The following is a 27,811-nucleotide window of genomic DNA, read 5'->3' on the forward strand; positions in this document are numbered from 1 at the left end:
ATATATTTTCATACTTTCAGGTTACCTCTTCACTGTGTTTTATACTCGGTAGTTATGAAAGGAATAGTTTACGAAGTAAGCGTGTTAGTGCAGAGCTGCAGGTGATACGTAGGTCCCTGTTAATCTAGGATCAAAGGGCTGATCAAATTTACGAAACAAATTTTGAAGTAGATTTATTCTAATAGTGTTTCTGTGTCTTCAGAGCTCAGTCCATGAATAAGTTGGTGATAACTGAAGTTCATGCAGAAGCAAGTTCAGCTGTCCGTCAAGCCGTCCATGACCAGACTTAGTGTCTCAGGGAATAAGATGTTATAGTTATCGATGAGGACAAAGTGGCTGAAAATACTAATGCTGACTGATCATTATTTGGCAGCTTCCATCACCAGAGTGGAGTCCTGTACATGATATCAGTTGCGAGTCCTTGCCATAACATCGACAGAAAAATGTAGATTTCTGAAGCGAAGCTTTGAGAGGACCTCGAATCCTACCCCTCTAAGTACCTCAATAGTTTATCAGAAGGACATAACCACCTCCTCCATTATTGAGGAATGGATCAGGCTGGCATCTACCAGCAACTGCGTCACTGAGTACTTGCTCTCCTGGGAAAGTGCCATCAATAGTGTGTTCCTAGACAAATACCGACACTACTATTTCCAAGACAAATGTCAATATTGATGGTGTGAAATAATATTAGGTCTCTATCAGTTTTTCTACAAGATCCACATTGTTCTTAATCTCAACATCTACTCCGTGAGAATTCTTTACTCACCAACATCAACTGAACACTCACATCTGTGATTAATGCACATCTCACAATCCCCCGCGTCTATGGTTGACTTGCTGTGCAGATTGGAAAGTTTTCCCTTACTTCAGATAAAAAAAAATATTTTATTTACCAATGAACAAAACTTGCAGATACCAGACCTTCGCTGTTTACATTTCACATGAATAACAGACTTCCTCACTAATATTACTAACTACAGGAAGGTAGATAGTAAAGTTATTTATGGGGTAACTTAGACATCTGGAGAGCTAATGTCAACTTGTGAACTAAGATTCGATCAACTTTTGTTATAAATGAAACATGCAATTAGACATAGAAGAACGATAAAAATTTTTTTATGGCCTTTGTGAAATAACCCTGGCAAGCACGATAGCAAATTTATAGCGTTAATAAGGCTCACTACATCTTTGTCAACGTAGTCATAATTGTCAAGGTAGCCAGCAGATGTTTGCCCAAAAGAAGAATCTACAGAGGGACGACTTTCATCTCTGTGTGTAACTTGATAATCGTTACCGACTTTGACGAAGCTGCTGACACACTTCTCTCAGCCACTGTCATCACCTCTGTTCTACAGCTTTATTAAGCGGGTAATAATAAAGTTAACTACGAGAGGAAACTGTGTTTTCTTTCTAAAGAACCTTTATAGTTGCCACGTTCTAAAACCTGAACCACCACTCTGTGTGAACCCCGCTGTGTGAACCACGCTGTGTGAACCCCACTGTGTGAACCATACTGTGTGAACCCCACTGTGTGAACCCCGCTGTGTGAACCACACTGTGTGAACCCCACTGTGTGAACCCCGCTGTGTGAACCATACTGTGTGAACCCCACTGTGTGAACCCCACTGTGTGAACCCCACTGTGTGAACCCCACTGTGTGAACCACACTGTGTGAACCCCACTGTGTGAACCCCACTGTGTGAACCCCACTGTGTGAACCCCACTGTGTGAACCCCACTGTGTGAACCCCACTGTGTGAACCATACTGTGTGAACCCCACTGTGTGAACCCCACTGTGTGAACCCCACTGTGTGAACCCCACTGTGTGAACCATACTGTGTGAACCCCACTGTGTGAACCCCACTGTGTGAACCCCACTGTGTGAACCCCGCTGTGTGAACCATACTGTGTGAACCCCACTGTGTGAACCCCACTGTGTGAACACCACTGTGTGAACCCCGCTGTGTGAACCATACTGTGTGAACCCCACTGTGTGAACCCCACTGTGTGAACCCCGCTGTGTGAACCACACTGTGTGAACCCCACTGTGTGAACCACTCTGTGTGAACCCCACTGTGTGAACCCCACTGTGTGAACCCCACTGTGTGAACCCCACTGTGTAAACTCCACTGTGTGTACCCCACTGTGTGATCCCCACTGTGTGAGCCCCACTGTGTGAGCCCCACTGTATGAACCCCCACTGTGTAAACCCCACTGTGTGAACCCCACTGTGTGAACCCCACTGTGTGAACCCTACTGTGTGAACCCCACTGTGTGAACCCCACTGTGTGAACCCCACTGTGTGAACCCCACTGTGTGAACCCCACTGTGTGAACCCCACTGTATGAACCCCACTGTGTGAACCCCACTGTGTAAACTCCACTGTGTGAACCCCACTGTGTGATCCCCACTGTGTGAGCCCCACTGTGTGAGCCCCACTGTGTGAACCCCCACTGTGTAAACCCCACTGTGTGAACCCCACTGTGTGAACCCCACTGTGTGAACCCTACTGTGTGAACCCCACTGTGTGAACCCCGCTGTGTGAACCATACTGTGTGAACCCCACTGTGTGAACCCCGCTGTGTGAACCCCACTGTGTGAACCCCACTGTATGAACCCCACTGTGTGAACCCCACTGTGTGAACCCCACTGTGTGAACCACACTGTGTGAACCACACTGTGTGAACCCCACTGTGTGAACCACACTGTGTGAACCATACTGTGATTCACCAAGGTGTGTGAACCACTAAACTATGTAAAACACCACGGAGAACCACCAGTCTGAACCATCATAAGGTGACCCATCATACAGTGTGAACCATTAATTATGGTGTAATTATTAATGGTGGTGTGGTGCTGGTGGTTGTCAATATTTGTGATAGTGTTAATGAAGGAAGTGGTTAATTGGGTGTAATCTGGTGCATGTGATAGTGAGAGAAGGTGTTAATGGTGCTGGTGATATCACCAGGAAGGGGTTGTGGTGCTGATGGAAAGGGGACAATAACACCTACACAACCCAAAATCAATCTATACCTTTCTGTAAGTAAGTTACTCTAGCATTTAAGATTTGAAGTCTATCAGATAATACATTCTCCAGTTACTGATCGGGAACTAATTCAATTATTATAATTGACAAGCTAAGATATAAAGAATCCAAACTGAAGGTAAAGGTATATTTGAGGTGGAAAAAAAAAACTCTAGCACGAAAAGTTTGAAACCATCCAGAAGACACGTTCTCCAGATATCCCACAGAATCCAATCAATCCTAGTTTTTTAATTATGTTAGTAAGTTGAGAAATTTACTGCAGTGCAGCCTAAATCTAAATTGTATCGTCGTTTTCATAAGAAGCATCAGCTGTTAAAAAAATGTTGTTGAAAAGGATCTTGGGATGAGTATCATACCGAGCATATCTCCTGAAGCGCACATTAACCAAATAACTGTTGCAGCATATGGGCGTCTGGCAAATTTAGGAATAGCTTTTCGATATCTGAGTAAGGAGGCATTCAAGACACTGTATATTGTGTGTCTCAGGCCCACATTGGAGTCTGCAGAACCAGTACGGAACCCACACCTAGTCAAGCATGTAAAGAAATTAAAGAGAACGCAAAGGTTTGCAACAAGTCTAGTCCCAGAGCTAAGGGACTATGAAGAGAGGTTAAGAAAAATCACCCTGATGACACTGGAGGATAGGAGGGAGAGGGGTCACATGATAACGACATATAAAATACTGAGAGGACTTGACAAGGTAGATAGGGACAAAATGTTTCAGAGATGGGATACAGCAACAAACAGCCACATCTAGAAGTTGAAAACTCAGGTGAGTCACAGAGATGTTAGGAAGTATTTCTTCAGTCGTAGAATTGTTTGGAAGTGGAACAATCTGAGGAGTGATGTAGTGGAGACAGGATACTTGCATAGCTTTTAGAAGAGAGACGATAAAGCTCATGGAGCAGGGAGAGAGTGGACCTAGAAGCAACCAGCAAAGAGGCGTGGCCAGGAGGCGTGGCCACAAATAGGTGAGTACACACACCTGGCGTTTCTCATAACAGTAGCATCTAAAAACGCCTTCACTGTTGTTATAGCATATTACTGCCGCTACACAGAGGTGAATCTCCTTCAGCATCGTAAACACCTCAGAGATATTCCCCAAATGTTAAAAGGTTTATCAGTCTTAGACTTTCTCATATATTTTTTAAAATAAAACCTCGCATATAAATACTCGCAGCCTTCTCTTCATCATCACAACTTCCAGCAGTGGAGGAGACCTCTCTTCATCATCATAGCTGCCAGGAGTGGAGGAGACATCATACAGAGATTCACCAGAGACGATAATAAGAGAGCTATGAAGCTTCTTGTGTTCTTGGTGGCAGTGTTCACGGTGTGCACGACACTGAGTCCAGGTAATGATTCACAACGCTTAATATGTTATGATAAAACGAGGGTAAAACTTTTACACATAATTTAATCAAAACTTGAAGATGTTCCTGAGAGGCTCTGTTGTTACAAATTTGGTTTTTATTTTGGACTTGGCAACTGAGATACTGGTGTCAGTGTTAAACTTACAAGGAAACAGAATGAAGGACAAACACACAACTCACCCAAAATGGTAGTCTTCATATAAATAATAAGTGCAGTCTTGTTGGAAGGTTAAATTTGAGGCTCCCATAACTACTGAACCGATAGTGTAACGTCTGACGTAAGTCTCATTATCCAGCTGGAGCCTCCTAGCTGGCAAACCTTATTACCTTACTTGACTAACCTGTCCTGTGTGGTGAAATATAGCAGGAAAACTGTCCTGGATTATTGGTGTGTTAGGTAAATAGTTGAGGTATTCCTTACAGGGTAACTTGCAATGTTGACTTGAATTTTTTCTCAGGTTTATTTTTATAAGATTAGAATCTGATCAATTTTCAATTTACAATGCTAGTGTACCGTAACGTTGGAACAAATCATGCAATTATTGGCTTGCGCAGTTATTTTCGGGTCAGTGTTATATAGACCAGTTCAAGTTGTTTGTGAAGGGTCTGATAACTATTCAAGGTGTACTATCACCCCCAAGGACTGACACCCAGGTACGTACTAACTGCTAGGTGAACAGTGGCAGCAGGTGTAAGGAAACATGCCAGGTATTGAACAATGGACACTCAGAATGTGAAAACTTGTATAAGATTCTTTATGATCAGATTATTGGTTTCTGCGATATCAACAAAACAAACCTATCGGAGAATTTTTTTTCAGTGATCCACCTCTAGTACAACACAGCCTCGGAAATGTGGATAAAAAAAAAATGCCTGTGAGAAGTAGATAAAAAAAGGCTTCAAGGAAACAAATGGGATTTTTTAGGTAGCCGTTTCAATAGTTTTAGTTAGGAGGAAAATCTACGGAAATCACTCAGCAAGTATGACCTGTGTGTTCAGTTTATTGACTCACAAGTATACATAAGCGCACATATACATACATTAAAGTATTCATACGGACACGTATACATTTGCATACATAAATTTATGCACTTATATGATATACATATAAATAAATAAATGTGGACACGTTAATTTGAACATTCATTTACAAAAGTTTACATGCATAGACAATGCATGTGCACACTCGTACATACACACATTCATGTACATACATGAATTTATGTGCAAAACTATAAATATGAAGAAACATAGACACATGCATAAATATGCACAACAAACTACGTCTGGCCGAGATTCGATCCCACATCACATTGTCTAGCCCCGTGTGAAGCCATGCAACATACGCGATGCTCTGATCATTACACTACTAATCCTTCAAACAACATGAGTCTAGTGCACTAGACTTGTTTTATGTTGCAAGGACATATGTAGTTATGGTAAACTCAGAGCTAATTTCAGTCTACTCCCGTCTGAATACCAGCCTCCACAAGCAGTCTATATATTAATGAAATCATGAAACAAGTGTAAAGTAATGGTTAGAGGATCGTGTACGTTGCGTGGCTACTCACGGGGATGGACAATGTGACGCGGGATGGAATCTTGGCCAGTTGCAGCTTGGTTTATGTTTCAAAATCACTTGATTTCATTTCATAGACAGCTTCTGGAGGCTGGTAGACTGGAATTAGCTCTGAATTTACCATACCAACATATGTCCTCGCAACATGAAGCAAGTCTAGTTCACTAGACTCATGTTTCTGCAGGACTGGTTGTGTAATGGTGTTTATGAAAAGGTTATTGTCACGTTGTTGCAGGCGGGGTTCAATGATAAAGGCTTTGGAGGCTTCTTACATTATTTGCAATGTCGTGGGGTACACAGGCAGTGTGTTTGTGCTCATGGTCCCAGACGTCCATGCCAGTGAGGGAAAGAGGAGTAGACCTTGTTGAATGAGTGAAAGCCGCTGAGAGAGTGAGAAAGAGGCAGGAGTGGGCAGGCTGGCATGCCCACCGAGAAGCCTGGCCTCTGGTGGAAACTATTGGAATTAGGCATGTAGGCTCACTGGCTACATTTTGCTAGGCCAGCTTATATATATATATATATATATATATATATATATATATATATATATATATATATATATATATATATATATATACATATATATATATATATATATATATATATATATATATATATGTATATATATATATATATATATATATATATATATATATATATATATATATATATATATATATATATATATATATATATATATATATATGTATATATATATATATATATATATATATATATATATATATATATATATATATATATATGTATATATATATATATATATATATATATATATATATATATATATATACAAGGAATTCGTGAGAGCAGGCGAAATATACACAAACACTGATCTCTTCAGCCATAGATCAGTGTTTGTATATATATATATATATATATTTATATATATATATATATATATATATATATATATATATATATATATATATATATATATATATATATATATATACGCATATGGACATGGAAAAAAAACTTACTACAGGATGGGAAGAAAAAAAAAGGTGTGGGTGTGCTAAAAAAAACCTCGAGGTCATAGGCAGTGAGCATCGAGGGGCATCACTGCACGCCTTACTGCGTCTGGACAGATAATGCAACATAGGAGACATCACTGCAGCTGAGCTGTGACATAACAGGGTACGGTCTCCTCTGGAGTGGTGAAGCAGTCATCGTATTAGTCGCTGCAGGGTTCACTCAACCTGGGACACAACCTTCTGGTGCCCTCTTGTGAGGCATTGTCAGTACTCGGAAACTGGGCAGGACTTCTTCTGGCAAGTGACTCAGGAGGACATTTCTCGACTGGTACTGTCGCTGGGGCTGTCAATGCCGGCGAGTGTGGAATGAGTCGTGGCAGGGATGACTCAAGCAAAACATCTGGAAGTCATAGCATCATACACAGTACTATAGTGAGCAGGCTAACAGTCAAAGTGACATCTTTGTGCAGGCTGCTCACTGAAGCTATGACACAAGGCTGACACAGTGCCTGTCGACAGCGCTAACTGCAGCTTGACGAGTGTCATTCTCTCGGCAGTTGGAGATACAGCAGAGGTTAGTCTAAGCATCCCCAGACTGGTTGTCTACATATAACTGCTCTGAAGGTCAAAAAGTGAAGTGAAACAAATCTTGATGGGAATCGTAGTGGGCACGATTCTGCAGGGCATCACGAGTGGCAAACATAAAAAGTTTTCTGTACAAGGGGCTGACTAATGTCAGCTGTTTAACGTGCGGGTCACACTGGGTGACAAGTAACACGAGGTGCTACACAGTGGTCCAGGCGTAGACCAGTGGTCCACACACAGCTGAGCTCAAGACCACACAGGACACAGAAAACTGCACACACCTACTGCACATGCGGTTGCAACATGGCGCTTCTCTGTGCGAAAATCGACACTAAGCTATACACAAACATGTGAGAACACTGAATGAGAGGAATTAAATAACACATGATATATATCTTCTCTCAGTCATCAGTACAGTAGGGCTAGAACATTAAAATGGTATAAAATACCGACAGATTGTTAGGTAAGACACATATGCAACAGTTAGGTATCTTTATTTCGAAACGTTTCGCCTAAACAGTAGGCTTCTTCAGTCGAGTACAGAAAAGTTGATAGAAGCAGAAGATACTTGAAGACGATGTAATCAGTCCATCACCCTTAAAGTTTTGAGGTGGTCAGTCCCTCAGTCTGGAGAAGAGCATTGTTCCGTTGTCTGAAACAATATGAAGTTGAAGTGACAGGATGGAGGTTATATAGTGCCAGGAGGTGAGACGTAGGTTTCTTTGGGAGGGCAGGTCCCTCTCAAACCCAGCTGTTCTCACTAGTAGAGGTTGTCGAAGTTGATGGTCTGTACCAAGATACCCTTGTGTTGCAGTGACTGACAGAATGAACATTAAAATGGTATAAAATACCGACAGATTGTTAGGTAAGACACATATGCAACAGTTAGGTATCTTTATTTCGAAACGTTTCGCCTACACAGTAGGCTTCTTCAGTCGAGTACAGAAAAGTTGATAGAAGCAGAAGATACTTGAAGACGATGTAATCAGTCCATCACCCTTAAAGTTTTGAGGTGGTCAGTCCCTCAGTCTGGAGAAGAGCATTGTTCCGTTGTCTGAAACAATATGAAGTTGAAGTGACAGGATGGAGGTTATATAGTGCCAGGAGGTGAGATGTAGGTTTCTTTAGGAGGGCAGGTCCCTCTCAAACCCAGCCGTTCTCACTAGTAGAGGTTGTCGAAGTTGATGGTCTGTACCAAGATACCCTTGTGTTGCAGTGTCTGACAGAATGAACATTAAAATGGTATAAAATACCGACAGATTGTTAGGTAAGACACATATGCAACAGTTAGGTATCTTTATTTCGAAACGTTTCGCCTACACAGTAGGCTTCTTCAGTCGAGTACAGAAAAGTTGATAGAAGCAGAAGATACTTGAAGACGATGTAATCAGTCCATCACCCTTAAAGTTTTGAGGTGGTCAGTCCCTCAGTCTGGAGAAGAGCATTGTTCCGTTGTCTGAAACAATATGAAGTTGAAGTGACAGGATGGAGGTTATATAGTGCCAGGAGGTGAGACGTAGGTTTCTTTGGGAGGGCAGGTCCCTCTCAAACCCAGCCGTTCTCACTAGTAGAGGTTGTCGAAGTTGATGGTCTGTACCAAGATACCCTTGTGTTGCAGTGTCTGACAGAATGAACATTAAAATGGTATAAAATACCGACAGATTGTTAGGTAAGACACATATGCAACAGTTAGGTATCTTTATTTCGAAACGTTTCGCCTACACAGTAGGCTTCTTCAGTCGAGTACAGAAAAGTTGATAGAAGCAGAAGATACTTGAAGACGATGTAATCAGTCCATCACCCTTAAAGTTTTGAGGTGGTCAGTCCCTCAGTCTGGAGAAGAGCATTGTTCCGTTGTCTGAAACAATATGAAGTTGAAGTGACAGGATGGAGGTTATATAGTGCCAGGAGGTGAGACGTAGGTTTCTTTGGGAGGGCAGGTCCCTCTCAAACCCAGCCGTTCTCACTAGTAGAGGTTGTCGAAGTTGATGGTCTGTACCAAGATACCCTTGTGTTGCAGTGTCTGACAGAATGAACATTAAAATGGTATAAAATACCGACAGATTGTTAGGTAAGACACATATGCAACAGTTAGGTATCTTTATTTCGAAACGTTTCGCCTACACAGTAGGCTTCTTCAGTCGAGTACAGAAAAGTTGATAGAAGCAGAAGATACTTGAAGACGATGTAATCAATCCATCACCCTTAAAGTTTTGAGGTGGTCAGTCCCTCAGTCTGGAGAAGAGCATTGTTCCGTTGTCTGAAACAATATGAAGTTGAAGTGACAGGATGGAGGTTATATAGTGCCAGGAGGTGAGACGTAGGTTTCTTTGGGAGGGCAGGTCCCTCTCAAACCCAGCCGTTCTCACTAGTAGAGGTTGTCGAAGTTGATGGTCTGTACCAAGATACCCTTGTGTTGCAGTGTCTGACAGAATGAACATTAAAATGGTATAAAATACCGACAGATTGTTAGGTAAGACACATATGCAACAGTTAGGTATCTTTATTTCGAAACGTTTCGCCTACACAGTAGGCTTCTTCAGTCGAGTACAGAAAAGTTGATAGAAGCAGAAGATACTTGAAGACGATGTAATCAGTCCATCACCCTTAAAGTTTTGAGGTGGTCAGTCCCTCAGTCTGGAGAAGAGCATTGTTCCGTTGTCTGAAACAATATGAAGTTGAAGTGACAGGATGGAGGTTATATAGTGCCAGGAGGTGAGACGTAGGTTTCTTTGGGAGGGCAGGTCCCTCTCAAACCCAGCCGTTCTCACTAGTAGAGGTTGTCGAAGTTGATGGTCTGTACCAAGATACCCTTGTGTTGCAGTGTCTGACAGAATGAACATTAAAATGGTATAAAATACCGACAGATTGTTAGGTAAGACACATATGCAACAGTTAGGTATCTTTATTTCGAATCGTTTCGTTGTTTCAGACAACGGAACAATGCTCTTCTCCAGACTGAGGGACTGACCACCTCAAAACTTTAAGGGTGATGGACTGATTACATCGTCTTCAAGTATCTTCTGCTTCTATCAACTTTTCTGTACTCGACTGAAGAAGCCTACTGTGTAGGCGAAACGTTTCGAAATAAAGATACCTAACTGTTGCATATGTGTCTTACCTAACAATCTGTCGGTATTTTATACCATTTTAATGTTCATTCTGTCAGACACTGCAACACAAGGGTATCTTGGTACAGACCATCAACTTCGACAACCTCTACTAGTGAGAACGGCTGGGTTTGAGAGGGACCTGCCCTCCCAAAGAAACCTACGTCTCACCTCCTGGCACTATATAACCTCCATCCTGTCACTTCAACTTCATATTGTTTCAGACAACGGAACAATGCTCTTCTCCAGACTGAGGGACTGACCACCTCAAAACTTTAAGGGTGATGGACTGATTACATCGTCTTCAAGTATCTTCTGCTTCTATCAACTTTTCTGTACTCGACTGAAGAAGCCTACTGTGTAGGCGAAACGTTTCGAAATAAAGATACCTAACTGTTGCATATGTGTCTTACCTAACAATCTGTCGGTATTTTATACCATTTTAATGTTCATTCTGTCAGACACTGCAACACAAGGGTATCTTGGTACAGACCATCAACTTCGACAACCTCTACTAGTGAGAACGGCTGGGTTTGAGAGGGACCTGCCCTCCCAAAGAAACCTACGTCTCACCTCCTGGCACTATATAACCTCCATCCTGTCACTTCAACTTCATATTGTTTCAGACAACGGAACAATGCTCTTCTCCAGACTGAGGGACTGACCACCTCAAAACTTTAAGGGTGATGGACTGATTACATCGTCTTCAAGTATCTTCTGCTTCTATCAACTTTTCTGTACTCGACTGTAGAAGCCTACTGTGTAGGCGAAACGTTTCGAAATAAAGATACCTAACTGTTGCATATGTGTCTTACCTAACAATCTGTCGGTATTTTATACCATTTTAATGTTCATTCTGTCAGACACTGCAACACAAGGGTATCTTGGTACAGACCATCAACTTCGACAACCTCTACTAGTGAGAACGGCTGGGTTTGAGAGGGACCTGCCCTCCCAAAGAAACCTACGTCTCACCTCCTGGCACTATATAACCTCCATCCTGTCACTTCAACTTCATATTGTTTCAGACAACGGAACAATGCTCTTCTCCAGACTGAGGGACTGACCACCTCAAAACTTTAAGGGTGATGGACTGATTACATCGTCTTCAAGTATCTTCTGCTTCTATCAACTTTTCTGTACTCGACTGAAGAAGCCTACTGTGTAGGCGAAACGTTTCGAAATAAAGATACCTAACTGTTGCATATGTGTCTTACCTAACAATCTGTCGGTATTTTATACCATTTTAATGTTCATTCTGTCAGACACTGCAACACAAGGGTATCTTGGTACAGACCATCAACTTCGACAACCTCTACTAGTGAGAACGGCTGGGTTTGAGAGGGACCTGCCCTCCCAAAGAAACCTACGTCTCACCTCCTGGCACTATATAACCTCCATCCTGTCACTTCAACTTCATATTGTTTCAGACAACGGAACAATGCTCTTCTCCAGACTGAGGGACTGACCACCTCAAAACTTTAAGGGTGATGGACTGATTACATCGTCTTCAAGTATCTTCTGCTTCTATCAACTTTTCTGTACTCGACTGAAGAAGCCTACTGTGTAGGCGAAACGTTTCGAAATAAAGATACCTAACTGTTGCACATGTGTCTTACCTAACAACACAGTAGGGCTAGCATGGGTGAGTCAAGGATCGGCCACTTCCTCCTCTCACACACACAAACACAGGGAGAAACACTCACAATGGACATAGAAATCACCACAAACTCACCTCTGACTTGCTGAAATACCTGTGCTGAGCTGAAAAACAACAGCAGCAACATACAAGTGACGCTGAACATGTGACTTGAGAAGCAGTGTGGGGCGCGGTGGTGTGGAGTCGCAGGGACGCCACTTAATTTCTTGAAAAAATTCGGCAGATTTCGGCCTGGATCCTGCATGTACCTGTGTCTTGATGCTGAGACTTGCAGACATGACATCAGGATAACTCGTAGAGAAAATGCTTCTTGTATGGGACATTGAAGTGAAGACAACTTCATTCCTCTTTCTTCCTCTCTCCAGGCAAACACTTGCTGTGAGGCACCGCTGTCAGAGTGTTTACGAAAATGGTTATTGGGTCGTTCCTGGTAGTGGGGAGTAATGATAAAGGCTGTGGAGGCTTCTTACTTTATTTGCGATATCTGGGTAAACAGGCAATATATTTGTGTCCATGGCTCCAAGGGGCCGTGCCAGCGAGGGAAAGAAGAGTTGGCCGTGTTGACTGAGTGAAGGCCACTGAGAGAGTGAAAGAGAGGCAGGGGTGGGCAGGCTGGTATGCCCACCGAGAGGCCTGGCCTCTGGCGGAAACTATGGGAACAAGGCATGTAGGCTCACTGGCTACAATGGTTAGAGCATAGCGAACATTGTGTATTGTCTGATGAGGGGCTAGACAATGTGATGCGGGATCGATTCTCGGCCGGTCACAGTTTGGTTAACGATTTTATATATATATATATATATATATATATATATATATATATATATATATATATATATATATATATATTTATATATATATATATATATATATATATATATATATATATATATTATATATGTATATATATTCTAGGTAGTAGGTTGGTAGACAGCAACCGCCCAGGGAGGTACTACCGTCCTGTCAAGTGAGTGTAAAACGAAAACCTGTAATTGTTTTACATGATGGTAGAATTGCTGATGTCTTTTTTTTCTGTCTCATACACATGCAAGATTTCAGGTATGTCTTGCTACTTCTACTTACACTTAGGTCACACTACACATGCATGTACAAGCATATATATACACACCCATTTGCGTTTTCTTCTATTTTCTTTCTAATTCTTGTTCTTGTTTATTTCCTCTTATCTCCATGGGGAAGTGGAACAGAATTCTTACTCCGTAACCCATGCGTGTTGTAAGAGGCGACTAAAATGCTGGGAGCAAGGGGCTAGTAACCCCTTCTCCTGTAAATATTACTAAATGTAGAAGGAGAAACTTTCGTTTTTCCTTTTGGGCCACCCTGCCTCGGTGGGATATGGCCGGTGTGTTGAAAGAAAGAATGTATATAAATATATATATATATATATATATATATATATATATATATATATATATATATCTATATATATATATATCTATATATATATATATCTATCTATATATATATATATATATGTAATATATATACATATATATATATATACATATATATATACATATATATATGTAATATATATATATATATATATATATATATATATATATATATATATATATATATACATATATATATGTATATATTTATACATATATATATGTATATATATATACATACATATATATATGTGTGTGTGTGTGTGTGTGTGTGTGTGTGTGTGTGTGTGTGTGTCGAGCCGAATATGTAAAACTGGTCAATTAGCAAGAACTAATTTAAAATTAAGTCATTTCTGAAAATTTCTTTTACACGTTTAAAGATATATTTTTTTCATTAATGTTGATGTAAAAATTTATAATTTTGAACCAAAAGCATCTTAGAAAACTTATCTAACCTTATTATAACAAGAACAATTTATTTTAGCCTAATCCAACTAAATATATTTTAGATTTGTTTACAGTAATTTAATACTAAACAAACACAGTGAAATATATTTTTTTCGTTAGGTTCAGAATGACTTTGGCGAAATTATTGCATACACAAATTTTCGATTGTCCCATATGACAAGATGAGCGCTGCTATTTAAGCCAAGATCGCAAGTTCTCCCTATTCGGCGCGACATATATATATATATATATATATATATATATATATATATATATATATATATATATATATATATATATATATATATATATATATATATATATATATATATATATATATATATATATATATATATATATATATATAAATATATATATATATATATATATATATATATATATATATATATATATATATATATATATATACATATATATATATAAATATATATATATATGTACATATATATATATATATATATATATATATATATATATATATATATATATATATATATATATATATATATATATATATATATATATATATATATATATATATATATATAAATATATATATATACAGTGGACCCCCGGTTAACGAACTTTTTTCATTCCAGTAGTATGTTCAGGTGCCAGTACTGACCGAATTTTTTCCAATAAGGAATATTGTGAAGTAGATTAGTCCATTTCAGACCCCCAAACATACACGTACAAACGCACTTACATAAATATATATATACATGTATATATATATATATATATATATACATACATATATATATATATATATATATATATATATATATATATATATATATATATATGTATATACATATACATATGTATATGTATATATATGTATATACATATACATATATATACATATACATATATATATATATATATATATATATATATATATATATATACATGTGTATATATATATATATATATATATATATATATATATATATATATATATATATATATATATATATATATATATATATATATATATATATATATATATATATATATATATATATATATATATATATGTGTGTGTGTGTGTGTGTGTGTGTGTGTGTGTGTGTGTGTGTGTGTGTGTGTGTGTGTGTGTGTATGTGTGTGTGTACTCACCTAGTTGTGGTTGCAAGGGTCGATTCATAGCTCCTGGCCCCGCCTCTTCACTGGTGTGTGTGTGTATGTGTATGTGTATGTGTGCGTGTATGTGCGTGTGTTTGTGTGTTAGATATACATAGTAATACTTTCATGAACGAGTGGTTTTAAGCAAATAACAACACTGCGACTAACTAGGTATCAAACACACGATAATTTAGCACGCCCCCCGAGCCAGCCAAAATTCCGAGACGCCTTAGTCCACTGAGTTTTCAATGCTCATCAATGGGTCAGTGGGGTATAGCGTCTCGAAATTTTGGTAGGCCCTGGAGGCATGTTAAAATATCGGGGGTTCGATCCCCGGCTGGTAGCAGTGTTTACAAGTATACATGTATACATAAACAACAGGGTACATTAGTCCATACATACACACAATAATACATACATATAAGCACATATACACACATATCCAAAAGAGTACAGAAGGCTTGTGTAATGCAATTCCCTGATACCTTTTCTTGTCGGCTCTCGCAGTGACTGAAATACATCCTAGTTCTTCCTCTTAACCTGTAATATGTTTTATAAATGAATGAAGCCACGCAGTGTGGTGTAAGTAATTTTGATTAAAAATCTTTCTGCGAAGGCCACATCGAGAATTTCGAGCAGACAGACAGTGGGTATGGTTCTATCCTGCTTGAGTGGGACTTCATAGAGGGTGACGACCCACTGGTGAAGTACACCCTCGTTCTTCACGAGGACTTGTCTCTGGACATCTACTGCCCTGAGAGTCACTGCTCTGCTCCTCTCAATGACCTTGATGCTTGTGAGGGAGGACAGTTCGAGCTGACGCCTTACTTTGATAACCCAGAGAATGGCACATACGCTGGAGACGTAGCTACCACCGTTGCTAATGCTGCTGATGAAGGTAAGTTTTGTGAGTGTGTTAATATGAAATATTAACGATATACTAACAAAAGTGAAACAATAACAATAACTATCACAAGTGAAGCACTAACAGTACAACTAACACAAGTGAAACATAATTACTGAACTAACGTCAGGTATCTAGCAATGTTCTTCAGTTATCTAAGTCAACACACTAATAAGGAACTAATGCCTATGTTCCTTTCTCAAACAGTTCCTGGACCACCTGCTGATTTCGTTGTCGGCAACATCACAGGTCGCTTTATAGAATTTATGTGGAACGACCCTGTTGTAAACCCCAAGTGTGCTGCGGGGTAAGTTATTTATCACTGTAAAGGTGATATGATGCTATTACTGTGTTACAGTTGTTCCTGCTGGTGCATTACTGTCACTGTGTTACAGTTGTTCCTGCTGGTGCATTACTGTCACTGTGTTACAGTTGTTCCTGCTGGTGCATTACTGTCACTGTGTTACAGTTGTTCCTGCTGGTGCATTACTCTCACTGTGTTACAGTTGTTCCTGCTGGTGCATTACTGCCACTGTGTTACAGTTGTTCCTGCTGGTGTATTACTGTCATTGTGTTACAGTTGTTCCTGCTGGTGCATTACTCTCACTGTGTTACAGTTGTTCCTGCTGGTGCATTACTGTCACTGTGTTACAGTTGTTCCTGCTGGTGCATTACTGTCACTGTGTTACAGTTGTTCCTGCTGGTGCATTACTGTCACTGTGTTACAGTTGTTCCTGCTGGTGCATTACTCTCACTGTGTTACAGTTGTTCCTGCTGGTGCATTAGTTGTTCTGGTGCATTACTCTCACTGTGTTACAGTCATTACTGTCACTGTGTTACGGTGCATGTGTTTGTTCCTGCTGGTGCATTACTGCAGTTGCTCATGTTGCTCTCGCTGGTACATTAGCAATCGTGAAAGTAATATACATACATCTCCAGGATGCCATTAGAGTTAATAATAGAGGTAATAATAGATGTGGACTGGGATTTGTTGACCCCATTTACAGTTGTCTTGAATTTTAACATATTTTGCTAAATGGGAATTATGCAGTTGGCAATCAAATAAATCCTGGCAGAGGTTTTGGTATCTCATCTCCTTCAGAGTTTTGATGATAATTCTTTGTGTTACTAATCTGATGTTGCTGCCCTTTATGACGATATTGATTCTGAATACAATCCTTCGAACTAACCTTTTTCTGTTTAACAGCTGAACAAAAAAATGTATTAAAGCTGTTTTTACCTCACAATGGCAATAAATTTCCTTCAATTCTTAAGCGTCACTCAGATAATGTTTAGTTCAAAATGGAAGTGTTTAATGAACATCAGTTACAGAGTTCACAAAGAAAAGGTATGTGAAAGACTTCACTATGCTTGGATTCCTTCTTAGAGTACACGATAGTTCTATTAAACATCTGTGCTGCTTGTGTCTGTGGTACAGTAGAGCAAAAGGAAGCACCAGGAATTAATTCCTGGTGAATTTAATGTCCATAACAATGCTGTTATCCAAACTGTTAAGATGTTCTGCTACCACCTAACTTAAGTTCAGGATTTTGAAGCAGTTCATGAAAGCTTTGGATTATAAGTGATGCCTTCAAACTTGTATGACTAATGTTCCAAATAATGTCTGAAACTAAAGACAAAGTTGATACGTTTCTTGGACCACAAATTAGGCTGATGTTGTCATTTAAAGAGCTTCAAGGAAAACGACTGGGAAGTCTTTCGGTTTGTAGAGCACCGGTTTACGGGTAAGACCAAGGTTTGGTTGAACAATATCTGCACTTGTACTTGAAATTTTGTCTACCAGATATTGAAGACTTCAGCGAAGAAGGTGAACATTTTCGTCTGGACAATCAACCATTTAGAAGAGGTGCCAGGGAAGACAAAATGAAGCCATCAATGGTGGTTACATCTGGGGTTGATTATAGAGAGACGTAGAAGTATATAAGAGATGATTTCGTTCGTTTGTGACACTTAACAATGATGTACTGAGTCTTCAGGAATCTTTTAGGATTTCATTACAATCATTATAATTATTTTATTTTCGTTATATTATTCAACATAAATTTATATGCACAATTAGTGTTTTCCTGTCCTACAAATCTTTGATCCTATGGAAACATAGATTCCTAACAAGTAATAAAGCTGTTGACGCTAGAAATATAAATTATATATATTTCAAAATCAGCAGACAAGAGAAATGTAACAAAAAATATATAAACAGAACTTTTCACCCAAAATTGTTGCCTATTGTAATGTTTATGTCCTTTTCTGCAGGTATGTCGTTTCATGTTATATTAACATGAAACGGATCAGTGAAGATTCCCATCGTGCAGCAGAGGACTACGAGTACGACGTGCTTCTCGGCCCCATTGATCCCTGCACCACTTACATCTGTTATACTCTCTCCTTTGGCTTCTCTGGTGAAGAAAGTGATGCAATAATTGTGAATGTTACTACTGGAGAGCTAAGTAATTATTTCATTTTTATTGGAGGAACTTTGATAAGAGAGACCAAGTAGGAGTGTTTATGAACACATTACAAAACGGATGGGACTCGAACCCATGGCAAGTGAATCCTAAAATTCACAAGCCAGTGAACTGACCACTTGACCAACTGGTTCTAATAGCAATTATCCAACTTTCTTGTAGATAGGACAGTCTATTAATATTAGAATTCTGGGTATTAATATAGTTTGCATACGCGGTAACCATGTATGAGTCGTGTGTGTTCGATCTGTAGACTTGTAAGTCGTGGTTTTCTACAGTTGCCTGCGATGGAATGATGATGTACAGGAGCATAACTGCGACTTCTTGGAAAAACAATCCATTGTTCTCTGATTCCAACCACCGTTGTTGCCAGCAGTGTTGGAATCTCTGGAATAGTATTGAGAAATAACCTGAAAACGGACAAACCTGTGGGAGATTAGTTGAGCGTGAATAATAGACCGAGTGGCTAAAACTGTGTGTTTCCAACCATGAATGCCAGTGTGTCTTGGATCTGCAGGCAACTTCCGATAATACTTCTTCTATCATAAACCGTTCAAGGTGGCCTTCAGTGTCACCAGAGAGCCGTCTAAATCGTCCCAAGATAAATCTATTATCACTGGATGCAGTGACAACCACCACCAAGAGAGCTTCATAACATTAAGGAACCCAGTCTTCAAAGGACAGATTCTTGAAGAGATGTCAAGACTTCCAACTTACATTGTGTTCGTGAAGACAGTCAAGTTCCAGACACCAACTCGAGTATAGTTGCATGTATACAGGCTCCCAGTGATAGAAGAAGAGTTATACACAAGTAACCCACTCACTGAGTTATATCCCCAGAGAGTGATAGTTTCTGCTAATATCGTTAAAATGATTCTTGTTATAGTTTACCCGCATGACCTGTGTGATTCATACTAGAACTGTGGGCTAAGAGAACGCCTGTAATTACTATAGCTGTGTTCTAAGAGAACACCTGTAATTACTAGAACTGTGGGCTAAGAGAACGCCTGTAATTACTAGAACTGTGGGCTAAGAGAACGCCTGTAATTACTAGAACTGTGGGCTAAGAGAACGCCTGTAATTACTAGAACTGTGGGCTAAGAGAACGCCTGTAATTACTAGAACTGTGGGCTAAGAGAACACCTATAATAACCTGAAGGATATTACAATATGAATTACTATTAGGTACAATACAAAAATATTCCGCAGATAGAACTGAGAGAGAAGCTTAAGACATAGACATTGAGATTAGGTACAATACAAAAATATTCCGACGATGGCCAAACACGTTATATATTCAAGATTATAATTAGCTTAAGAATATACTCATAACTGGTAATGATAGTTATCACATAAAAAAGTCAGCACTACCCATCAGTCGATAGAACCACTTAGGTGATCAGGAGTGAAGAGCCACTTAGGTGATCAGGAGTGAAGAGCCACTTAGGTGATCAGGAGTGAAGAGCCACTTAGGTGCTCAGGAGTGAAGAGCCACTTAGATGATCAGAAGTGAAGAACCACTTAGGTGATCAGGAGTGAAGAGCCACTTAGGTGCTCAGGAGTGAAGAGCCACTTAGGTACTCAGGAGTGAAGTGGCGAGTATAGGAAAGTGAGACAGTGCCTGGTCAGAAAGACAGTGCCTGGTCAGAGATTTAAGGAACAAGTAGTGAAGACATGAAAGATGTACTTCCCTGTCACCAGATCCGTTGTGCTTGCAGTGTGATCTCTGGTTCCTAGATGGCACTGACATGCACACCCCACCAGGTGACATGACAAGTACGAAGACCCAACCACCGCTTCTTGAAGTAGTTACCCTAATATATAGCAAGAACCTCTTCCCCCCACAGCCATCGTCTTTGCATGTGTGTGTTGTGTGTGTATGGGTACTCACCTAATTTGGGTTACAGGAGTCAGGTTATAGCTCCTGGTCCCGCCTCGTCACTGGTCGCTACTAGGTTCACTCTCTCATTGCTTCTTGAGCTTTATCATACCTCTTCTTAAAGCTATTTATGGATCATGCCTCCACTACATCACTCTCCAGACTATTCCACTTCCTGACAACTCTGTGACTGAAGAAATACTTCCTAACATCCCTGTGACTCATCTGAGTCTTTAACTTCCAGTTGTGACCCTTTATTGCTGTGTCCCATCTCTGGAATATCCTGTCTTTGTACACCTTTTCAATCCCTCTCAGTATTTTACATGTCGTTATCATGTCCTCCCTATCCCTCCTGTCCTCCAGTGTTGTCAGTTCGATTTCCCTTAACCTCTTCTCGAAGGACATGCTCTTTAGCTCCGGGAATAGTCTTGTTGCAAAGCTTTGTACTTTCTCTAATTTTTTTCACGTGCTTGTGAGTGTATTCACCTAATTGTGTTTGCAGGCGTCGAGTCATAGCTCCTAGTCCCTGGTGTGTGTGTGTGTGTGCCTGGTCATGAATAATGGAGTTTATATGTTGATTTCCATACTTTAACAATTTCATAGCTCATTCATTATTTATTTTTGACTCAGTTCCAAGCGCCCCAACAAACTTGAGTGTGGTACAAAACGACACCGTGGTGACCCTCGTATGGGATCCTCCCACTGACAACAAACAATGTGTAGATTTCTACAGATTGTGCTCAACACTTGTGGGGACCCAGGACACTGTGTGCCAGACGGTGAGTAGATTTTGCAGGGGGTAATGAGGGTGAGGGTCACTGTGTGGTTAGGGAGAGGGTCAAGTGGTTGTGAGGGGCAGGGGGTGGCGAGAGAGAGGGTCAGGGAGTGGTAATGGTGCGGGGATATTGAGGGGAGGAGGGTCAGGGAGTGGTAAAAGTCCCAGGAAATTGAGGGGAGGTGGGTCAAGGGGGTGGTGAGGGTCAGGGTCAGAGGGTTGCGAGGGAGAGGGTCAGGGGATGGTTAGGGAGAGGGTCAGGGGATGGTGAGGGAGAAGGTCAGGGGATGGTGAGGGAGAGGGCCAGGGGATGGTGAGGGAGAGGGTCAGGGGATGGTGAGGGAGAGGGTCAGGTGGTGGTGAGGGAGAGGGTCAGGTGGTTGTGAGGGAGAGGGTGAAAGGGTGATGAGGGAGATGGTCAGGGGATGGTGAGGGAGAGGGTCATGGGGTTGTGAGGGACAGGGTCAGGGGATGGTGAGGGAGAGGGTCAGGGCATGGTGAGGGAGAGGGTCAGGGGATGGTGAGGGAGATGGTCAGGGGATGGTGAGGGAGAGGGTCAGGTGGTGGTGAAGGAGAGGGTCAGGTGGTTGTGAGGGAGAGGGTGAAAGGGTGATGAGGGAGATGGTCAGGGGATGGTGAGGGAGAGGGTCAGGGGATGGTGAGGGAGAGGGTCAGGGGATGGTGAGGGAGAGGGTCATGGATGGTGAGGGAGAGGGTCAGGGGATGGTGAGGGAAAGGATCAGAAGATGGTGAGGGAGAGGGTCAGGGGATGGTGAGGGAGAGGGTCAGGGGATGGTGAGGGAGAGGGTCAGGGGGTGGTGAGGGAGACGGTCAGGAGATGGTGAGGGAGATGGTCAGGGGATGGTGAGGGAGAGGGTCAGGTGGTGGTGAGGGAGAGGGTCAGGTGGTTGTGAGGGAGAGGGTGAATGTGTGATGAGTGAAATGGTCAGGGGATGGTGTGGGAGAGGGTCAGGGCATGGTGAGGGAGAGGGTCAGGGGGTGGTGAGGGAGAGGGTCAGGGGATGGTGAGAGAGAGGGTCAGGGAGTGGCGAGGAAGAGGGTCAGGGGGTGGTGAGGGAGAGGGTCAGGGGGTGGTGAACGAGAGGGTCAGGGGGTGGTGAGGGACAGGATCAGGGGATGGTGAGGGTGAGGGGATGGTGAAGGAGAGGGTCAGGGGGTGGTGAGGGAGAAGGTCAGGGGGTGCTGAGGGAGAGGGTCAGGTGATTGTGAGGGAGAGGGTCAGGGGGTGGTGAGGGATAGCGTCAGGGGGTGGTGAGGGAGAGGGTGAGGGGATGGTGAGGGAGATGGTCAGGGGGTTTGGAGGGAGAGGGTCAGGGGGTGGTAAGAGAGAGGGTCAGGGGATGGTGAGGGAGAGGGTCAGGAGATGGTGAGGGAGATGGTCAGGGGATGGTGAGGGAGAGGGTCAGAGGATGGTGAGGTGCAGGGTCAGGGGATGGTGAGGGAGAGGGTCAGGGAGTGGTGAGGGAGAGTGTCAGTGGCTGGTGAGGGAGAGGGTCAGGGGATGGTGAGGGAGAGGCTCAGGGGATGGTGAGGGAGAGGGTCAGGGGATAGTGAGGGAGAGGGTCATGGAGTGGTGAGGGAGAGGGTCAGGGGATGGTGAGGGAGAGGGTCAGGGGATGGTGAGGGAGAGGGTCAGGGGATGGTGAGGGAGAGGGTCAGGGAGTGGTGAGGGAGAGTGTCAGTGGCTGGTGAGGGAGAGGGTCAGGGGATGGTGAGGGAGAGGCTCAGGGGATGGTGAGGGAGAGGGTCAGGGGATAGTGAGGGAGAGGGTCATGGAGTGGTGAGGGAGAGGGTCAGGGGATGGTGAGGGAGAGGGTCAGGGGATGGTGAGGGAGAGGGTCAGGGGATGGTGAGGGAGAGGGTCAGGGGATGGTGAGGGAGAGGGTCAGGGGATGGTGAGGGAGAGCGTCAGGGGATGGTGAGGGAGAGGGTCAGGGAGTGGTGAGGGAGAAGGTGAGGGGGTGGTGAGGGAGAGGTTCAAGAGATGGTGTAGAAGAGGGTCAGGGGATGGTGAGGGAGAGGGTGAGGGGATGATGAGGTAGAGGGTCAAGGGATGGTGAGGGAGAGGGTCAGGGGGTTGTGAGGGAGAGGGTCGAGGGATGGTGTGGGAGAGGGTAAGGGGGTGGTGAGGGAGAGGGTCGAGGGATGGTGAGGGAGAGGGTCAGGGGATGGTGAGGGAGAGGGTCAGGGGATGGTGAGGGAGAGGGTCAGGGGATGGTGAGGGAGAGGGTCAGGGGATGGTGAGGTAGAGCGACAGGGGATGGTGAGAGAGAGGGTCAGGGAGTGGTGAGGGAGACGGTGAAGGGGTGGTGAGGGAGAGGTTCAAGAGATGGTGTAGAAGAGGGTCAGGGGATGGTGAGGGAGAGGGTCAGGGGATGATGAGGTAGAGGGTCAAGGGATGGTGAGGGAGAGGGTCGAGGGATGGTGTGGGAGAGGGTAAGGGGGTGGTGAGGGAGAGGGTCGAGGGATGGTGAGGGAGAGGGTCAGGGGATGGTGAGGGAGAGGGTCAGGGGATGGTGAGGGAGAGGGTCAGGGGGTGGTGAGGGAGAGGGTCAGGGGGTGGTGAGGGAGAGGGTCAGGGGGTGGTGAGGGAGAGGGTCAGGGGATGGTGAGGGAGAGGGTCAGGGGGTGGTGAGGGAGAGGGTCAGGGGATGGTGAGGGAGAGGGTCAGGGGATGGTGAGGGAGAGGGTCAGGGGGTGGTGAGGGAGAGGGTCAGGGGATGGTGAGGGAGAGGGTCAAGGGATGGTGAGGGAGAGGGTCAGGGGGTGGTGATTGAGAGGGTCAGGGGGTTGTGAGGGAGAGGGTCAGAGGATGGTGAGGGAGAGGTCAGGGGATGGTGAGGTAGAGGGTCAAGGGATGGAGAGGGAGAGGGTCAGGGGGTGGTGATTGAGAGGGTCAGGGGGTTGTGAGGGAGAGGGTCAGGAGATGGTGAGGGAGAGGTCAGGGGATGGTGAGGGAGAGGGTCAGTGGATGGTGAGGTAGAGGGTCAAGGGATGGTGAGGGAGAGGGTCAGGGGGTGGTGATGGAGAGGGTCAGGGGGTTGTGAGGGAGAGGGTCAGGAGATGGTGAGGGAGAGGGTCAGGGGGTGGTGAATAAGAGGGTCAGGGGATGTTGAAGGAGAGGGTCAGGGGGTGGTGAGGGAGAGGGTCAGGGGGTGGTGAATGAGAGGGTCAGGGGATGGTGAGGGAGAGGGTCGAGGGATGGTGTGGGAGAGGGTAAGGGGATGGTGAGGGAAAAGGTCAGGGGATGGTGAGGGAGAGGGTCAGGGAGTGGTGAGGGAGAGGGTCGAGGGATGGTGTGGGAGAGGGTAAGGGGATGGTGAGGGAGAGGGTCAGGGAGTGGTGAGGGAGAGGGTCAGGGAGTGGTGATAAGCTCTGGTAGTGATATTTGAGATATAGTCAGGTAGTTAAAAATTATATTCAGGTGACTATTATTACTGACAGGTAAAGGACACGCTCGCTGAGATGACTTTTATGGAGACTTGTGACACATACGACGTGAGCGTGACACCGGTGACACCATCTGGTGTCGAGGGACCTGCCTTAAACCAGACGGTCACCATTACAACTGATACTGGTATGTTACTTGTACTAATTAACTAGTAAACAAATATTTACTTTTTATCCAGTTCAGAATCCTAATTAAATGATTTAAGTTATCTTTTGATGCTCTGATCTTAAGTTTCTTTAATCTCTGTCACGTAAGTTTTTTCATTAGTATTTTGGCTAAGATTATATATATATATATATATATATATATATATATATATATATATATATATATATATATATATATATATATATATATATATATATATATATGCAAAACAACCACTCTGAAAGAATAGAGAAATTCCAAGCGCTTTCGTGACTACTCACATTATCATAGTTCCTTGATAATGTGAGTAGTCACGAAAGCGCTTGGAATTTCTCTATTCTTTCAGAGTGGTTGTTTTACATATTTTGAAATCACCTGTTTACTGTGATCTTATTGCATATATATATATATATATATATATATATATATATATATATATATATATATATATATATATATATATATATATATATATATATATATATATATATATATATATATATATATATATATATATATATACAGAACTTCCATACTGTCACACAAACATATTTACATAAGAGTTTTCAGACTTTTTCACTTGTGTTCAGTATGGCTCTCCAGCAGCAGTGTACAGCAGTAGTCGACTATCAAACTGATAGTCAGGTGTTCCCTGATATCTCTTTTCCAGGATATGTATGTCCTGTTGAAATCGTTCACCGGGTGGGGGGATGGGTTTATTTGACAGAATCTGTACGTGTTAAAGCAAAACTAAGTTTAGATGTGAATTCAGTGTCCAAAAAGATAGAAACATGTGTTTTTTAAAATACTAATTGAAATCATTGTTGGCCAGTAAAGCATCTCAAACTTCAGTTGCTGAATAATAATAATAATAATAATAATAATAATAATAATAATAATAATAATAATAATAATAATAATAATAATAATAATTGTACAACTCCATTAGTGACCTGCTCCCCGTTGTGACTCCTGAAGGCAGCACCAGCAGCACCAGCAGCACCAGCAGCAGCAGCAGCAGCAGCAGCAGCAGCAGCAGCAGCAGCAGCAACAACAGTCTCAACATCTACACCACCACCATCCTCCAGGTTGGTAAGATTGTCAGTTGTGATGATCCATCACTGCTGCTGCAATATATATCTGCACAATTTTACTTCTTGCTGCACAGTGTTGCTCAGCTCTACACTATTACTCTGCACACTGCTGCTCTGTGTTGCACACCACTTTTCTATTACATGTCAAGCACTTCTCCTGCAACTCACACTTGCTGTACTAACCATACCTACGCAACAACAGTATCATGTCTACCAACTCGTAAAATATAATCAGTAATAAAATTTATTGAATATACAAGTTCGATGTGGGTTCATTCTGATAGTCTGTGTTTCTTCAGAGTCCGGCCCATGAATAACTGAGTCCGGCCCATGAATAACTGAGTCCGGCCCATGAATAACTATGATTACTGAAGTTTATGCAAAATCAAGTCAAGGTGTCCCTCGACCCACCTCGACCACTCCTCGGTATTTCTAGGGAATACGATATTAGAGACCATCGACAAGGACAAGAAGTGGCTGATGCTGCCCACGATGACTGAACATTAAGTGGTGTTGACGCCATCACTGGACTGGAACCCGGTACAAGCTACTTATCTCAGATGTGTGTTATTACACTGACAGAAAAGATGCTTGTCTGGAGCGAATTTATGAGCGTGTCCTAGGATGAACCCCCCTCAATACCCCATCAGTTAATCAAAAAAACATAACCACCGCCTTCATCACTGTGTAATGAATCCAGCTAGCATCCACCATTAACTGTATCCTTGATTACCTGCCCTAATGGGAAAGTGCCAGCTATGACATGTTCCTAGATAGTTACAGACACGATCAGTTTCAAGACCAAAGTTAGTATTGATGCTCTGAAGTAGTGTTTGGAATTATCTCTGCTATGTCCACACCGTTAGTCACATCTGTGATTCACTTACATCTCTAAGGCGGCCATTTATGGATGAACGCTGGTGCAGATTAAAGACATTTCGAGTGTTTCAGATTCAAGAATTGATTTTATTTAGAGATGAATAAAATCTGCAAGTATCAGACATTAGTATCACTTGCTGTTTGAATTTCATGTGAATAACATAAACTTTCCCCCTAATGTTACTAACTACAGCAAGGCAACTAGTTAAGTTATTTAAGGGGCATCTTAGGTATTTTAATATGTATTGTCACTTCTCTGCATCACAAATGTTCTATCATTATTAGCTATAAGTAAAACAACCTGATATGGTTAATATTCAAAGACAATAATAACATTTTTAGCCTACTGTGAAATAATTATTTGTCAAATAGTATAAAAAATTATATTATTAATAGGAATTACTACAACTTTGTCACAGTAATTATCACTTTTGCCTAGAATAAAGTGTCTGTGAAACAGCTTTTATTTCTGAGAGTAAATTCATTATCATTACTGACATTTATAGAGTATTTATTAAAGCTGCTGTTCTGTACTTCTATTTAGAGAATAATAAAAGGAACTCTGGGAGGAGCTTTCGTTTACCTTCAAGAACCTCACTAAGTGCACGATCTTAACACCTGAACCACCAGTGTGACTCACCACACTGTGACTCACCATTGTGACTCACCACACTGTGACTCACCATTGTGACTCACCACACTGTGACTCACCATTGTGACTCACCACACTGTGACTCACCATTGTGACTCACCACACTGTGACTCACCATTGTGACTCACCACACTGTGACTCACCATTGTGACTCACCACAC

The 27,811-nt window shown here is 42.1% G+C and overlaps 2 protein-coding genes across 2 annotated transcripts in view; both read left to right on the forward strand.

The window, feature by feature from the left end:
* LOC128686200 (tenascin-R) overlaps nucleotides 1–1,400 on the forward strand; it is a 35,175-nt gene extending 33,775 nt beyond the window's left edge. The window contains exon 16 of the mRNA XM_053773023.2: nucleotides 203–1,400. The gene's annotated coding sequence lies outside the window, so the exon portion shown is untranslated. The remainder of the gene's footprint in view (nucleotides 1–202) is intronic.
* Nucleotides 1,401–4,126: 2,726 nt separating this feature from the next.
* Nucleotides 4,127–27,569, forward strand: LOC128686202 (fibronectin-like). The gene is made up of 8 exons (XM_070083264.1): nucleotides 4,127–4,404; nucleotides 15,979–16,260; nucleotides 16,474–16,573; nucleotides 18,541–18,734; nucleotides 21,262–21,410; nucleotides 24,872–25,004; nucleotides 25,975–26,113; nucleotides 26,419–27,569. The coding sequence occupies exons 1-7, from the start codon at nucleotides 4,347–4,349 to the stop codon at nucleotides 25,992–25,994; spliced, it is 936 nt and encodes a 311-aa protein (XP_069939365.1). The 5' UTR covers nucleotides 4,127–4,346; the 3' UTR covers nucleotides 25,995–26,113; nucleotides 26,419–27,569.
* Nucleotides 27,570–27,811: the final 242 nt, after the last annotated feature.

This window comes from Cherax quadricarinatus, chromosome 9, assembly GCF_038502225.1.
Source record: "Cherax quadricarinatus isolate ZL_2023a chromosome 9, ASM3850222v1, whole genome shotgun sequence".
NCBI lineage: Eukaryota > Metazoa > Arthropoda > Malacostraca > Decapoda > Parastacidae > Cherax > Cherax quadricarinatus.